The sequence below is a fragment of the Aegilops tauschii genome, chromosome 4 (assembly GCF_002575655.3).
Source record: "Aegilops tauschii subsp. strangulata cultivar AL8/78 chromosome 4, Aet v6.0, whole genome shotgun sequence".
Lineage (NCBI taxonomy): Eukaryota > Viridiplantae > Streptophyta > Magnoliopsida > Poales > Poaceae > Aegilops > Aegilops tauschii.
The window spans coordinates 524,833,520-524,849,496 of NC_053038.3; the positions used below are offsets into that span (position 1 = coordinate 524,833,520).

A 15,977-nucleotide genomic window follows, 5' to 3' on the forward strand; every position below is an offset into this window, starting at 1 on the left:
CCGATCCTCCATGCCCATGCCGAGCCACTTCATCATCTGCATTGATCTTGGCAAAAATCGCTGCCGGTGGCAACCAGCGTCGAGCAGTCGTAGAAAGGCCCAGCCGGAGCTCGCTGCTGCATTTCTGTCCTCGGCAACATCTTCAACTCAAGAAGAGGGGGGAGGGGCTGCCCGAGAGAGTCACTAGCTCGCGTTGGTGGGCCAGCCCAAATGCGCATAAAGCGTCTTATAGGAGGTCTCAATCTGGGCCGGCTTTTGGGCTGTGCTTATAAAAAGTCCCAGCCCGAGCCCACACGGGAGATATGCCCGGCCCATCCTGACCCTCTTCCGGACCGGGTCACCGGGCCGGGCTGCCCATGCCCAGATTTAGGACCCGGACACAATACTGAAACTATCCGAGGACCAAACCGCAAAACCTCCCCCTCCCGTCGGCCAAGGAAGACTCTTCCGCCCGATAAAGCATCGGAAGTCTCCTCCCCACCGCGCCGAGTCAAACAAACAAACCTCCCCAATTCCATCCCCATTCCCTTCCCCAAAAATTTCCCCACCGGCGACGACGCCCTCCCCAAATCCGATCCGCCGCCGCCCGCCGTTGACGCCAGCCATGGCCGCCGCCGCCCGCCGCGCCCTGCTCCTCCTCCTCGCCGCCGCCGCCGTGGCCCTCCTCGCGGCGCCCCCGGCGGCCGCCGCCCGCCCCTGCGGCCGCGCGCAGACGCTCCTCATCTCCTTCTCCTCCTTCTCCCGCCCCAACCCGGACCCCGCCGACCCGTCGCCGCTCACCACCACCGTCGTCACCGTCCTCCGCGTCCGCCGCCTCGGCCCGCACCGCTTCCACGCCCACGACCAGAACCGCCTCCAGATCCGCCGCCCCGCCGAGCCCCTCCCCGCCGTTGGCACCCCCGAGCGCGACGCCGACGCCGACGCCGCCTCCTCCTTCCAGGAGCGCGCCAAGGACATCCTCGTCGTCGTCTCGGGCCTGCTCTTCGGCTTCGGCTGCGGCGCCCTCACCGCCGCCTCCATGTACCTCGTCTGGTCCCTCGTCGCCTCCACCGGCGCCGCCGGCCCCTACGAGGAGCTCTACAGCGACGACGACGACGAGGACAACGTCTCCGACGACGGCGCCGAGAGCCCCAAGAAGGCCGGCTACGTCATCATCCACGGCGCCGAGGACGTCGCCGCCGCCGCCGGTAAGAACTAACTAGGATCGGGCCTTGCCGTCGTCGGCAGGCAGAGGATTCGGGTTGCATAACTACATGGAATTGTGGAGTACTGTTATTACTATATATTCGCACCTATGATACATGTTGCGCCTGTCTACCGTTCTCTATGTGTGTGTGTGGTTGGGGAGGACAAATTGTGAAGAATGTGATTCCTATCTGTTCTTACATATATATGGTCAATCTCATGCCCAAACATGATTATGTATCCGTCCTTGAGCATGGAACTTGTTGGTTTCTGCTGCCTAGTAAAATTGCAACATGTAAACAACCTGTGGTGAATTGTGGCAAGCTGTTTGTTTGTGCAGTTATCGTCGCAGAATGTGCAGAATTTTCACCCCTCACAGGGGTATCAGTCGAGTGATGTGTCTATTTCGATGGGATCGGGGCCCGGTGTAGATAATCCTGGAGTGATCAGTCATTTGTCTGCATAGCGACACCTCATATAGTCATGTTTGTATCATTTCCCACTAAAACCTGACCTCTGAGTGTGACTCCAGAACTTCCTTGGCTGTATGCATGGCTTCCAATTAGGCAAAGTTAGGTGCAGCCCACCGACTATCTAATGCTATGGTTTCTAGTAATTAACTGATTTCTGAAACCCTTGAATTTCTCCACCCCACTACTTAATCACGGAACCTACTCTTGAAATGAAATTTTATGACTCTTGGATGGCTCCATTTCTTCTCTGTACCCCTGACCCATACAGCCATATTAATAACGGTATGGCACCGACAATCTAACACATTGGTTCCTAGTAATAGACTGATTTCTGATCCCCTTGAATTTACCCCTGACCCATAGTAATATACTGTCCACACTGTTGCACCTGTCTAATGTTCTCTATGTGTATGGTTGGGGCCAAGAAATTGTATATGTGCTTTCTATCTGTTCTTGCATATGGTCATTTTCAAACTGAAACATGCTTAGTATCCATCCTGAAGCATGGAACCTGCTGGATTCTGTCTTCTGGTTCCTACCTATGGTGAATTGTAGTAAGCTGTTTGTGCAGTTGTGCAGAAATTGGGGCGTGATGTAGATCATCCTGTAGTGATCAGTCATTTGTCTGCATAGTGACACCACATGCAGTTATGTCTGTATCATTTCTAACCGAAACTTGTCCTGTGAGGGTGACTGTGGAACCTCCTTGGCAGCTGCATGGCTGTGAATTAGGTAATGTTAGGTGCAGTGCACCGACAATCTAACTCTATGATTCCCAGTAATAAACCGATATCCGATCCCCCTCCTGAATTTACCCCTGACCCATAGTAATATACCGTTCACACATATATATGCGTTGCGTGTGCCTGTCAAGTTCTCTAAGAAATTGCGAATGTGCTTTTTATCTGTTTTTACATATGGTCAATTTCATACTGAAACATGGAGCATGTTGGATTTCGTCTGTTATGTAGCACAACCGTAGCACGTTTACAATCTGTGGTGAATCGTAGTAAGCCGTTTGTGCAGTTGTGCAGAAATTCGAGCCTGATGTAGATCATCGTGGAGTGTTTAGTCATTTGTCTGCATAGTGACACCTCATGCAGTTATGTTTGTATCATTTCTCACTAAAACTTGTCCTGTGAGGGTGACTCTGGAACCTCCTTGGCAGCTACATGGCTTTGAATTAGGTAATGTTAGGTGCTGTGCATGTGAGGCGGATAATCTACCGCTAAGATTCCTGGTAATAAACTGCATTCTGTTGCCCCCCTTGAAATTTTGTGGAAGGTGAACTCTCTCTCCAATGGCCCCAGCTCCTCTTGTTACCCAGGACCGGTACTAATAACTCAACGTATCATATCATTTGCTTCATGGAAACTACTATCTGCCTTCATTAAACTTGGTAGATGATTGGATTTGCCTTACTGATGCAAATGTTGCTTTACCGAAAGCGTCTCTTCAGCGTACATCATTAAATCGTCAGGGCATGTGTTAGATGATTGGATTTGGTAATATCGCCCTGCCTCAGCGGCCCAGATTTATTACTGCTTGCTATGTTTCCGCTGGTAATTAAGAGCTTGACCAACCGCAGCTTGCCTTTCTGCAATATAGTTCCAGATTGTCCTTGTGAATTAAAGGAGCTTGAACAAACCGCGCTTGCCTTTTTCTAAACATTATTAGGTGTAGCGTTTCTTTCGTAGTACATACACACATTTTGTTTCGTTGTAGCTGGAATCCTTTTGACTATATATGTTCTCTCTTATTAAGCTGCACCTTTAGTAGCTCCCCGCCAAGTCTTATCTATACATAGTCAGATGACTATATATGTTTCTAATCATTTTGATTCATTTTGCCGAGGGGAAGCAACTGATTTGGGATTCATGATTAGTGTTTAGATCACTAAAATAGTCATCTAAACGCTCTTATATTAGTGTACAGAGGGAGTATTTAGCAAAACTGTAGCATGTTCCGACGTCTGATAATTAATTTGTAGCGTGGTGGCAGTTTGTTTGTGTAGTTGTGATGAATTAATGTGCAGGGTTTTCTCCGCTGTTGGGCTAGTTCAGTTTAGTCCATTTGGGGGTATGTGAACTTCCCCATGAATATTTTGTGACCTCTCTTCCAGCCCGGGTACTCCCTCCGTCTGGTGAAAAGTGTAATTTTAGGACAAATTATGGAGTGGAGTAAAAAATGCAATGGAAAGGTGCGAGCCATCATCTCTTTCCTCTTTAATTATCCAACCCCCAATGGAAAGGGCTGAGAGTGCACATCCTTGATCCAAAGTTCTTCATATACACCGAGGAGGAAATAGCTTTACCGTCAATAGACTTGATGAGGGAGCGGTCATCGTCCACACCAGTCGCCAGGGTGGGCACGAGCATTGTCAGCTCTTGGGTGGCCATGGCCGAAAGGCGAGGAGCAAGGTAAGCACTTTGCACAAAGAAGCAGCAGTGGCACCGGCTTCGCCAGCGCCTTCCAAACGGCCGACACGAGGGCGCGCTTGTCGTCCATGTTGTGGTATTTCTCGCCAGGACCACACCGCCCAGGCTCAGCTCTGTGGCTGGTGTAGTCGATGACGAAGTTTGACAAGTAGTAGGCATTTTGGGCTGGCAGGTCGCGCACCCCATGACCACCGGCATCTTTCGGGCGGCACACGTCCTTCCAAGCGACGAGCGAGGCAGCGGGCGCCTGAGCAGGATGACACCCCCCCCCCCCCCCCCCCCGACCAGAAGAAAGCACCGGCGGCGAGGTTAGCATCTCCTTCGGTCATATGCATGGGACCACGGTGCTCTTGGCGAAGTTGATAGTAAGCCCCGTGGCGTTGGAGAAGAGGTCCAGGGCGTAACGCAGCTGGGTTGCATCCTCCGAGGTGCCCCTGACCAGAATTAGTGTGTCGTCCGCGTATTGCAGGACGGGGCAAGGCATGTCATCGCGAAGGGGGTGATGCAGCTTGTCTTCACGACACATTTGCTGAATGAGGCGCTTGAGCACGTTAGCCACCAAGGTGAAGAGGTAGGGGGGCCCTTTGGCGCAGTCCTCGTCGGCAAGACATCCACCTCCCTGGGACACCATTTAGTAGCACCGCAGATCGGGCAGACTCCAATGTCTTTGCTACCCAACCGACCCAGCGCGGCAAGAAGCCGCGAGCCACAAGGATGTCGAAGAGGCTGCTCCAAATCAACGAGTCGAAGGCCTTTGCGAAGTCAAGCTTCACCACTAGGGTGGGTGCCTTGCGCTTGTGACAGACCTAGGTGATCTCAGATGCGTAGAAAAAGTTCTCAGCAATGCACCTCCCTTTGATGTAACCGGTTTGATCAAGGTCTAAAAGGGCAGCCACCTCAGGCTGGAGCCGTTTGCCCCTTCGCCAAACCCTTAATGGTGGCATTTTGAAGGGAGATTGGGGGAAAAGAGGCTTAAGTTTTAGATTGTTGTCAATACATGTGACTGCTAAAAACATGAAGGACCTGCACCGCCGTCCCCCACGCCGCAATGGCCTGCAGGTCCCTGGTCCCCCTTCGCTTGGTGCAGAACCGCTGCACGGGCCCCGCGGCGAGCGGGACGCCGGCGTAGCTCACCTCCACGACCGTGCCGGGCGCGGTGCAGTCGCCGCTGAAGATGCTCCGCGAGGCGACGCGGAGGGTGAGGTTGAAGAGAGGGTTCAGATCGTAGCGGCCGAGGTCGGCGCCGTCGAGGCCGGTGGCGGCGTCGATGGCGGCGGAGTAGAGCGGCCCTCTGGCCCCTATTATGGTGAGGCACAGGATGAGGGCGATTGCGGCGAGCGCCCCGAGCACGATCGCCGCTAGTATCAAGTAGTCCCACCGCCGGCTCCCGATGTCGCCCATCGATCGCGGACGTCGCAGCTTCCTTGGATTATCTTCCGTGCGTGTCGATCGATCTGCAAAGCTTTATATGGATATATATGGAGGAGGGAGGGTCGGCAAGCCAGCCAAAGGCGTACGTATGTTCCTGGTGCAAATCGGCGACCGATTCCGGCGTACGAACACAAATTTCCCTCTTGTTCTCTGTAAAAGAAAAGTTGGATTAAAATTGTCAACTATCAAGAAAAACAACTTCCTCTGCAAAAAAGCCCTTATCTACATATACTTATCATACTTATCATACTTAGAATGAAAAGTTAAACCATGCATCTGTTCATGAATGAAGTTCAAAATCATGTTGTTTGTTTCTTTAACATCTAAGTTGCGAGCTCAATTTTGTTTTGTAGTTATTGGGGAAGTATCTGGTTGTGCTCCATTTTCGTACTTCATACGCCTTTGGTCATCATGATAATATATATTTCGTCGCAATGCATGGACATTCAACTATGACTAGGTAGGAAGTGCAGCTTGCCGCACCCCTGCGGGTGCGGTCATTCCCAACCCGATAACAAAATAACTGGAAGTGATTAAATGCAGAACATCAAATGAGATCATAGTATAAACGTCATTAACTATCATTACCAAACGATCATAAACAGAAGTAATCGATAACAACATATGATCAATACATAAGAGGTTACATGTGCACGATCCATCATGTTTAAGTACACACATGATGATATTACGTCGACGGTTCTTTAGTTCAGTTGGTAGCAGATGGCTTAGCATACACTAATAGTTGAGCTCAAGTCTTATACAGACATGTCCTGTCTGATAGCATAGAGGTAGGATACACACATACTTAAACTACAATAGGCAAGGGGTATCAGTCAAATGCAGACACATTCGCTGCCTGATATGGTCGAGGTAGAGCAGACATAATGTACAATAAGGGAAATTTGCACCAACTTAGAAAGCCCAGCGATAAACCAAAAGCGCTTCATCCTCCTCTTGTGGCTGATTCATCATTTCTTCACGCATCCACAAACAAAAGGATAAGGTCTTGGATACACATAACCAACCATGGATCAACTGAATGCTCATCACAGTAGTCATTGAAGCAAGGAGAAGATCAAACGGACGTACCAAAAGGGCGAGCACTCAACAACACCTGACCTCTTCGGTCTCAGGCCCTCTTTGCCTTTTTGGTTTTTTGAATGGTGGTGCCCTCAACAGCCAATGGCACCTCGCTTAGTTCACAATAGAGAGGGAAAACAGTCAGACCCACCTACTCGTCAACGATGGATCAAATAGGAAGCACTGGAGGCAAGTAGAATTATATACCTTGTAGTACCGTCCACCTCTTCACCTAGGACAGCAGGACCATCGCGCAGCGTTGCATTTTCCTAGAAGCCCAAAGAACACGCAACTCAATTAGATAAACATGTTACTGATATTGATCCAATGCTTGCAAAAGATGGAAGGAACACCTTAGATTTGTCAACTGGGAACAAAGGCTTGCGAACGTCAGCATTCGTTAGTTCGGTTTTAGAAAGGCCTTTCTTCAAGCCACTGCCGCTGTAGACAACAAAATAAACAATCTTCAGTCAATAACAATGACCTAGACATTGACACAGCTCTCAATCAAGAATTGGTTTGTTTGTTAGATCTAATTCTTGTTGTATCTAGGTCATCTCTTTCCACCGAAACCATACCGAGTACAACAAAAATGTAGAAATGTTGTCTCAAGATAAGCACCAGAAGTCGGCTAAGACAGACAAAGACTACAAATTGAAAGGCATCTTAATATACATATGGTCTACCCGAAGGCGACCAAGGACAATGACAAGGAGGTGCTAATGCTCTTTGATGCAACAATCTTTTATTCATAAAACTTGTATTCCTTAGCTATTCATAACTTGTATCCTTAGCTAAATATTTTATTCAATGTTAATATGTTGATGTTGTTTCAGAAGTTATAGGACACACAAGAGGCATATCGACTGCGATTTTGTAGACTAGGCTAGATACTTGTATGCTTTTTGTAAGATGGACGCCATCAGAAGACATGCATTAACCTCGAGCCTGGTCCGAGGTACATTAGAACTATGAACTATCAATCAGCTGATCTCAAAGGATATGTATAGAGTGAGTGCAATACGCCAGTTGTCAAAATAAAAACCAAAGCATAAATTGAAATTAAGCACTTTAGGTATCTTGTCAACCAATCACAACCAAACATGAGTACATATGAATGCTAGTACTTTGACACAATTGTATGGTAACTAACAATTATCATGCTTGCTTATGTAGCCACACACATGTATTTCACATGGAGTACTTTATTGACAGGACAACCCATTAACCCACCTTTTATTGACGGACGGTGGGGAAGCAAGGGTCGATTGAGAGCCAAGAGCAACAGGAACCTAAACAACATACCGGTTAGAGCTAATAAGAATAACTACACAACCGAAAATAGCAACAACTTACATGCAAGATACAACACACAAAATCATACCTTTGCAGACTGATCACCGGAGATGGGCAAGACCGGGACAGATCCAGCAGGTAATGCAGGAAGAGAAAAAGCACCAGTATCGGTAGAGAAGCTTCCAACGGGCAACACTAAGGGTGATACATCACCAGAACCAGGACACTCCACATCACCAGTAGAAGGTCCAGAGGAATCTGCCTTGCGATATAAAACCGCAGAGCTCGAGGTCTTTTCCACAGGCACATCTATCCTGATAACTTGGAAGGATGTCTCCTCGGCATCATGCATAAAGCTCTTTGAAGAGATAGACACCACAAATCTGTACTCCTTGCCAATCAAAGTGGATATGTCTTTAGGGATGGCTGGGTCTCCACGTGCTATTTCAACAATCTCATCAAGGGTTGTACGACTGGAATACCCTTCACGCAGCAAAGTGATCAAAGATTTAGCAACAATCTCTTTTCCAACCCTGTCGAAGAAAATAAACTCGGCCTCCCTTAAATCGTCAGTGCATCTGAAGCATATGCGATATCTATACGAAATGACACATTAGTTTACAGGGAAAAGGAAAACGCCCGTCCCCGTCCCTCGCACCATGGCAACCGAGAACCCGACCACCTCCCCCACCGCCCGCACCCTCTCCGCGGCATTTGACGAGGGAAGAGACAAAGCACCAAAAAGCGAAAATCCAGGCGAGCGCCATAGCCTTGTAGGCGCTGTGAGTCAAAGACCAGACCTGCAGAATAGGCACTTGACGACGTGGCATGTTGGCCGAGGATGCTCCCTGCGCTGACATGGATTAAGATATGACACATCCTGCTGCTGTTGCCAGGGGAAAAACGCCAAATCCGCCCCCGTCGGGCGACCAACCTTGTATTGACACCAAGTTGTCCCACTTGTCGGCGCCGCCATGAAATGCAACAACCGAGGGCATCGGCTCAACGGCGTCGCCGGGAAGAACGTCGCCGCGATGAGGAAGAGACCGATGCCACCTTATTCGACGCAGCATCAACGTGATCAAATTGGTGCTACTAGACGAAGACGAATCACTAAACCTATGGAACAATAGGAAGAGAAACATGAGCCCATCCCCTCCACCAGCCACGGGAGCATCAGACAGAAAGGAATAGAGATCACTGCTCCCGGCATCCAAGGGCGGCAGAAACGGTCGCCTCTACGAAGCGGTTTGCTTTCGCGAGAGCAGCGAATATGGGTTAAAGAAACTTGGGTGTGTTTTATGTTAAAAAAAGCTGGGGTGTGTTTTGTTGGCTCAACTTCTTCTATATGTAGGAGACTCCCCCGTCGACTATGAAGATGTTTGTGGCAACTTCGTCAATCTCAAGATGATGTGCTGGCTCAGTCTTTCGGAGGTGCTCATAGTGTAGGGTGTGCGTGCGTATGTTCATAGGGGTGTGTGTATGTCCGTATGTATGAGCGTCTGTATTTGTATTTTGCTAAAGAAAAAAAATTATATGTGATTTTTTTTCCTTTTTTAAATAGGGGGAGCTCATGGAGATGCTCTTAGATAAAAAACAAATCAAGAAAAGACTCGCCGGTTAGCCTACCCACGGCGGCCGGCGGGCCAATCTCCCGTCCCGACGGCGACCGTGATGCTCAGATAGGCGACACCGGAATATTTATTAGCTTAGCCAAACGGAATGATTCCTCCGGCGCGGCATAATCCGGCCGCCTTTCCTTCTCCTCCTCCTCGGTGAGGTCGCGCCGGCTGCCTCCCCATTCCCATCACCTCCTCCCTCCCACCACCCCGCGCCAATGCCTCCCCGTCCCACGCGCCATGGCCACCGAGAACCCGACCGCCTCCCCCACCGCCCGCACCCTCTCCGCGGCCTTCGCCGACGACCGCCGACGCGAGGCCAGGCGCCGGGCCGTGCCCGCCGGGCTCGTCAAGCTCATGCTCCACCGCTGGGGCGCCGCCTGCCTCCCCAAGAACAGGGCCGCTCTCAGCGCCCGCGCCCGCGCCGCCACCCCGCCCCCGCAGACGCATACGCAGACCCGGCCGTCATCCGCGTCGGCGCCCCCGGCGTCGCAGGTGCCGGCACGCCAGGGCCACGCGGACGCGGCGAATGTCGCCGCGAGGAGGCCTTTGAGGGAGAGAGAGGAAGCCGCCGCCGTCGCGGTGGCCCGAGCGCCGACTCCGACGGGATTCCAAGATAAGCCCGTGACAGTTGCCGGCGGTGGGAGCGGCGATACGGCCACCACCGTCGGGAGAGGAGAAAACATCTGGGTGAGGGTGCCGCGCAAGCGGACGTCGTCGCCGCAGGTGGACTCTCCGCAGCAGCTGTCCGTGGAATCGACGGCGGGGGCGGCTGAGGACGAGTACGTGTGGGCGGACAGGTACCGGCCCAGTGTGCTCGGGGAATTCATCTGCAACAAGGCCGTCGCCGACGAGCTCCACCGGCTGGTACACATCACAAATTCCTCTGTGAACAAGGCCGTCGCCGATGAATCTACTGAACGCCATCTGCATCCAGGTGACCGAACAAGAGTGCAACCATTTCATATTCGAAGGCGGGCAGGCCGTCGGGAAGAGAAGCATGGTGCTGGCACTTCTAAGGGAAGCTTTTGGTCCTCATAATCTCCAGGTACGAATTTATCCTAAAACCAAACCTTGGTGCTTCAAATTCTTTCAGAATATGCCTTATGTATTTACCATTTCTGTTATTAACAGGTACAGGAACACTCAAAGAGAATCGAACTGAAGGTATGCATTGCAACTTAGAATAGCGTTTTATCTGATTGATTAACTCGTCGTAAGGAAGTTAAAAAACGTACCTTTTTTCGGGTGAATTTGATGTAGGGAGAAATTGCCAGACACATTGATGTGAAAATCAAGATTTCAGGTCATCATGTGGAGGTTAACCTGGCTGATTTACATGGCTATGAGAATCATGTCATAACTACTTTGCTGAATGAATCAATCCTGCCGCCACACTCGATCTGCGATCATACTAACTGCAAAGGTATATGCTCAAACAGTTATTGTGAACTGCTGCCTGTTATTGGTTTATGTGAAATGACAAAGTGTTAGTGGTTCATATGTGCAGTGATTGTGGTCCACGACGCTGATAGGCTCTCGTCCGATTTTCAACATTATATCGGTTGGTTTTTGGGAAGGTATGCAGGTTGCAACAAAATCATCTTCTGCTGCTCTGATTCTTCAAACCTCGAGGCTGTGAAACATCTATGCAAGGTTGTCACACTTCAGCCACCTTCATTTGAGGAGGTACATTCAACTTCGATCTGTTTATTACTTTATGGATGCTTATCTTCTCATTACAGTGCTGGACAATTTGATGAAATATTATCTTCTCTTAGATGATCAAGGTTCTGGAGTTCATTGCTATGAAAGAAGGCATAGATTTGCCTCGCGGAATTTCCAGCAGAATTGCAGTGAGCGCGAGTAACAATCTCCGACAGGCAATACGTTCTTTTGAAGCTACATGGAGAGCAAAGTAAGCACATGGATCCCTCCTCCTATCCATATTATGATGGTATATCGACATAATAATATTGTCCATTTTGGAAGCCACGGTGTGCCAGCATAGCACTGGTCAATTTACTGTGCAAATGCTGCTGCCTTGTTATGACTAAAAATGATGCTGCACTACCAAAGAAATAGTTCCACACCATGATTTCATTCCCCTTTGTTTTACAAGTGTTTGCACATTCCAAGTGGTATGATATTGATCTTGAGTAATAGTACTGAATTTGCAACTGATCTGTAGAGGTGCATGTTTCATCCTTGTTATCATGGTTACTAATTACGAGGGTTTGTTCATATTTTTAACTATCGACGCTACTTGCTTCTGTCAAAAGAATTTCTGTAATTATGGTTTACCAAATTGATAAACAGCTCTCTTAACAAACACAGCTACCCATTCATAGAAGGTCAACCTATTTTGACGGGATGGGAGGAAGAAATATATAATGTGGCCAAGAAAATCATGGAGGAGCCAAGTCCAAAGCAGTATGCTACCCTTCCACCATGTTGTTTTGCAGTTCAGTATGCCTGAGCTTCTTTCTTTAACTTCAGAACAAGAATAAAATTTACTGATCTGGCGTCTATACAGGCTGTATCTCATTCGAGGGAAGATCAGGAAAATGATTGACCATAACGTGTCACCTTATTTCATTTTCCGCGTAAGCTCTGCTCTACCTCACTCTTGCATGCTTTATGTGATTTCAGAGCCCAACCAATTCTCATATCTGTCATTGCTCATTAGTCATTACTGTTCTTTTTTCATTTTCCTTTTGAGATGCAGCACCTGGTTACCGAACTGAAAAGGGACAGGGATAAAGATTTTCAGAATAGTGTCGATGAACTGGCATCCAATTTGAACTACGTGAGCATGACTACAAGCATATTCACACTTCAGTGATAGTTAGTTTCCATTTCTCAACTCGATTACTGTGTAGCATATACTGATATATGTGTTGTCTGTCTGCTTGCTTGTGAGCAGTGTGCAGGACGCAAGTTTCAGAAGGACCAATACAAAGAATACAGATCTCGGGACACAACTTTGGATATCAGTATAGAACATTTTACCGTGGAAGCACATGACCAGGGGGAAGCCATCCAATACTTCATAAAGATTGAAGGTACATGCAATTTAGTTTTTTATTCGGTTAACCTCTGAACTGTAGTCTACCGAACTAACTAACCCTTACAAAACCCTGGCAGAATTCACTGTGAGGTTCATGAGCTTCTACAGATCTTTCATTGCGAAAAACTCGAGTAAAGGGGCCGTTCTATGAAGGGTGATCCACTTCATGAAGATTAAAGGTACATGCTATTTATTTATTTTTGGTTCGGTTCACTTGTGAACTGTAGGCTACCGAACTAGCTGACCCTTGCAAAATCCTAGCAGAATTCACTGTGAGGTTCATGAGCTTCTACAGATGTTTCATAGCGAATAAATCGAGTAAATTAGGGGGTGATCCACTCTCTCCATCGAGAAATCATCTCCAAGTATTGTCGCACTTTATGTAAATAAGCAGTGCCTCTGCCTGCCTCTGAACCAGAGCACCTTATATGTTGCTCCGCGTGTAAGATGAAGATAGACCCCTGTGATCCGTGCTGTGCGGGCGAATATATGATAACATACAGAACTTGGCATATGTGTGGAGTGGATTGTGATGGGCTCCAAATTGTAAAAATATCAACTTCATATTTGTTAGTATATCAATATTATCATATTAGTCTCATAGAGTATGTATATCATCTTCATATCACTTGCCTTGTGTACTTTGTATTCTATTTACTCACAACGCCGCATCCCAAAGCAACATAGAGGTTGTAAGTATTGTATTTATTTCATCACACAAGAAACCACAATGATGTGAGGAACAGACGAAAGCGGGTTTTTGGCTCTGGGGAGCATATGCTCCTTAAAGAACCGTAAAATCAAATAATAGTAAATAAATTTTAAAACTTCTGTTTTTTTGTAGATGTTCATATTACTATGGCAAGTGTGCTTGACAATTTTCATGCCATATGGGATAGCAGTGCTTCGTCGATGAAAAATAATTAAGTGTAACATTTGGAGTTTGACTTTTTTTTTGCACGTCAAAATTCTTAAGTTTTTCACCTGCAAATTTGCATGAATCATTTGGGTCTAACAATGAACACATAAAAAATTCATTTTTTTACGTTTGTAAAATCCATTTTTAGCACACAGGAGCATGTGCTCCCTAGATCCAAATTGAGTATCTGGGAACAAAAAACTGATTTTATAGCCACATTTGCTTGCTTATTTTTGTGATATTATGTCCCCCTAGCATTTAACATGTGAATACCCTTCTGGTTCAATTTTTATCATGACCTTTTCGTGATGTAAAGATCCATCTCTCACTGTTTTTGTTTTGAGAAAATCTCTCATTGTTCTTTATTCTTCCGAAAATCTCCAACTGTTATATACTAGGTGCAGAAAAAAAACAGGGTCTAATTCCAAAGCATGGGCTACTTGGACTATTGCGTACATGGGCTCAAAGCATTAATCCTATAATTAATGGGCTTGGGCCATGCGTAGTATACACAAGTAGCCAGTGATCCAGAATCTCTCTCCATCCACTCCACTTTCGAGCGATGGGGAGTGAACCGCCGCCGTCGGGGGCTGCGCCAGCAGCGAAACCTCCCTCCACGGCCACCACCACCCTCGCCACCGCCGCCGACGGAACCACCACCATATCTTCCCTCGGCCAAGACCAGCTTCTCGAGATCTTCCTCCGCCTGCCCAACCTGCCGGACCTCGTCCGCGCCGCGCTCACCTGGCGCCCATGGCTCGGCGCCGTCCGCTCCTCCCCGTCCTTCCGCCGCCTCTTCCGAGCCCTTCACCCAGCGCCCCTCCTCGGGATCTTCCTCAAAGTGGACGCCGATACCGCCCCCTCCTTCGCCCCCCTGCGCCGCTCGGATCCCGTCGTCACCGCCGCCCTCCGCCGCGGCGACTTCTTCCTCACCTCCCTCCCGCTGGACGACGCCTGGACTGTTGGAAATATGCGAGGCAATAATAAATTGGTTATTATTATATTTCCTTGTTCATGATAATCATTTATTATCCATGCTAGAATTGTATTGATAGGAAACTCAGATACATGTGTGGATACATAGACAACACCATGTCCCTAGTAAGCCTCTAGTTGACTAGCTCGTTGATCAATAGATGGTTACGGTTTCCTGACCATGGACATTGGATGTCGTTGATAACGGGATCACATCATTAGGAGAATGATGTGATGGACGAGACCCAATCCTAAGCCTGACACAAGATCGTGTAGTTCGTTTGCTCAGAGTTTTTTCTAATGTCAAGTATCATTTCCTTAGACCATGAGATTGTGCAACTCCCGGATACCGTAGGAATGCTTTGGGTGCACCAAACGTCACAACGTAACTGGGTGGCTATAAAGGTGCACTACAGGTATCTCCGAAAGTGTCTGTTGGGTTGGCACGAATCGAGACTGGGATTTGTCACTCCGTGTAAACGGAGAGGTATCTCTGGGCCCACTCGGTAGGACATCATCATAATGTGCACAATGTGACCAAGGAGTTGATCACGGGATGATGTGAGTTACGGAACGAGTAAAGAGACTTGCCGATAACGAGATTGAACAGGGTATAGGATACCGACGGTCGAATCTCGGGCAAGTAGCATACCGATAGACAAAGGGAATTGAATACGGGATTGATTGAATCCCCGACATCGTGGTTCATCCGATGAGATCATCGTGGAACATGTGGGAGCCAACATGGGTATCCAGATCCCGCTGTTGATTATTGACCGGAGAACGTCTCGGTCATGTCTGCATGGTTCCCGAACCCGTAGGGTGTACACACTTAAGGTTCGATGACGCTAGGGTTATAGGGAATAGATATACGTGGTTACCGAATGTTGTTCGGAGTCCCGGATGAGATCCCGGACGTCACGAGGAGTTTCGGAATGGTCCGGAGGTAAAGATTTATATATGGGAAGTCCTGTTTTGGTCACCGGAAAAGTTTCGGGTGATATCGGTAATGTACCAGGACCACCGGGAGGGTCCCGGGGGTCCACCAAGTGGGGCCACCAGCCCCAGAAGGCTGCGTGGGCCAAGTGTGGGAGGGGACCAGCCCCAGGTGGGCTGGTGCGCCCCCCCACCAAGGCCCAAGGCGCATGGGAGAGTGGGAGGGGGCAAACCCTAGGTCCAGATGGGCCTTAAGGCCCACCCTAGTGGCGCCCCCTCTCCTCCCCTTGGCCGCCCCCCTAGATGGGATCTAGGGCTGGCCGCCACCCCTTGGGGTGGGAACCCTAGAGGGGGCGCAGCCCCCTCCCCCCCCTATATATAGTTGAGGTCTGGGGCTGCCCAACATATGAGTTTTCCGGTCTCTCTTGGCGCAGCCCTACCTCTCTTCCTCCTCCTCTCCCGCGGTGCTTGGCGAAGCCCTGCGGGATTGCCACGCTCCTCCATCACCACCACGCCGTCGTGCTGCTGCTGGATGGAGTCTTCCCCAACCTC

The 15,977-nt window shown here is 48.8% G+C and overlaps 1 protein-coding gene and 1 non-coding gene across 4 annotated transcripts; both read left to right on the plus strand.

The window, feature by feature from the left end:
* Positions 1-487: 487 nt before the first annotated feature.
* Positions 488-1,488, plus strand: LOC109732949 (uncharacterized). Its single transcript, XR_005765022.3, has one exon. It is a non-coding gene; the product is annotated as an uncharacterized protein (transcript).
* Positions 1,489-9,583: 8,095 nt separating this feature from the next.
* On the plus strand, positions 9,584-13,212 carry LOC109732946 (replication factor C subunit 3). 3 transcript variants are annotated; one of them, XM_020292157.4, is made up of 12 exons: positions 9,584-10,392; positions 10,463-10,573; positions 10,660-10,692; positions 10,789-10,951; positions 11,036-11,214; positions 11,307-11,443; positions 11,863-11,958; positions 12,062-12,131; positions 12,254-12,334; positions 12,452-12,590; positions 12,673-12,774; positions 12,860-13,212. In XM_020292157.4, exons 1-11 carry the CDS (start codon positions 9,766-9,768, stop codon positions 12,744-12,746), a joined length of 1,710 nt encoding a protein of 569 aa, XP_020147746.1. In that variant the 5' UTR covers positions 9,584-9,765; the 3' UTR covers positions 12,747-12,774; positions 12,860-13,212. The 3 variants fall into 3 exon arrangements, with proteins under 3 accessions (XP_020147746.1, XP_040253429.1, XP_040253428.1); XM_040397495.3 differs by having other exon boundaries at positions 9,632-10,392; positions 11,845-11,958; positions 12,857-13,109; XM_040397494.3 differs by having other exon boundaries at positions 9,633-10,392; positions 11,845-11,958.
* The last annotated feature ends 2,765 nt before the right edge of the window (positions 13,213-15,977 follow it).

Coding starts and splice junctions, on each gene's coding strand:
- LOC109732946 (XM_040397495.3), top strand. CDS start 9,766: ATGGCCACCGAGAACCCGACCGCCTCCCCCACCGCCCGCACCCTCTCC. Junction 11,444..11,844: donor GAAGCTACATGGAGAGCAAA/GTAAGCACATGG, acceptor ATTGATAAACAG/CTCTCTTAACAAACACAGCT. Junction 12,335..12,451: donor TGGCATCCAATTTGAACTAC/GTGAGCATGACT, acceptor GCTTGTGAGCAG/TGTGCAGGACGCAAGTTTCA.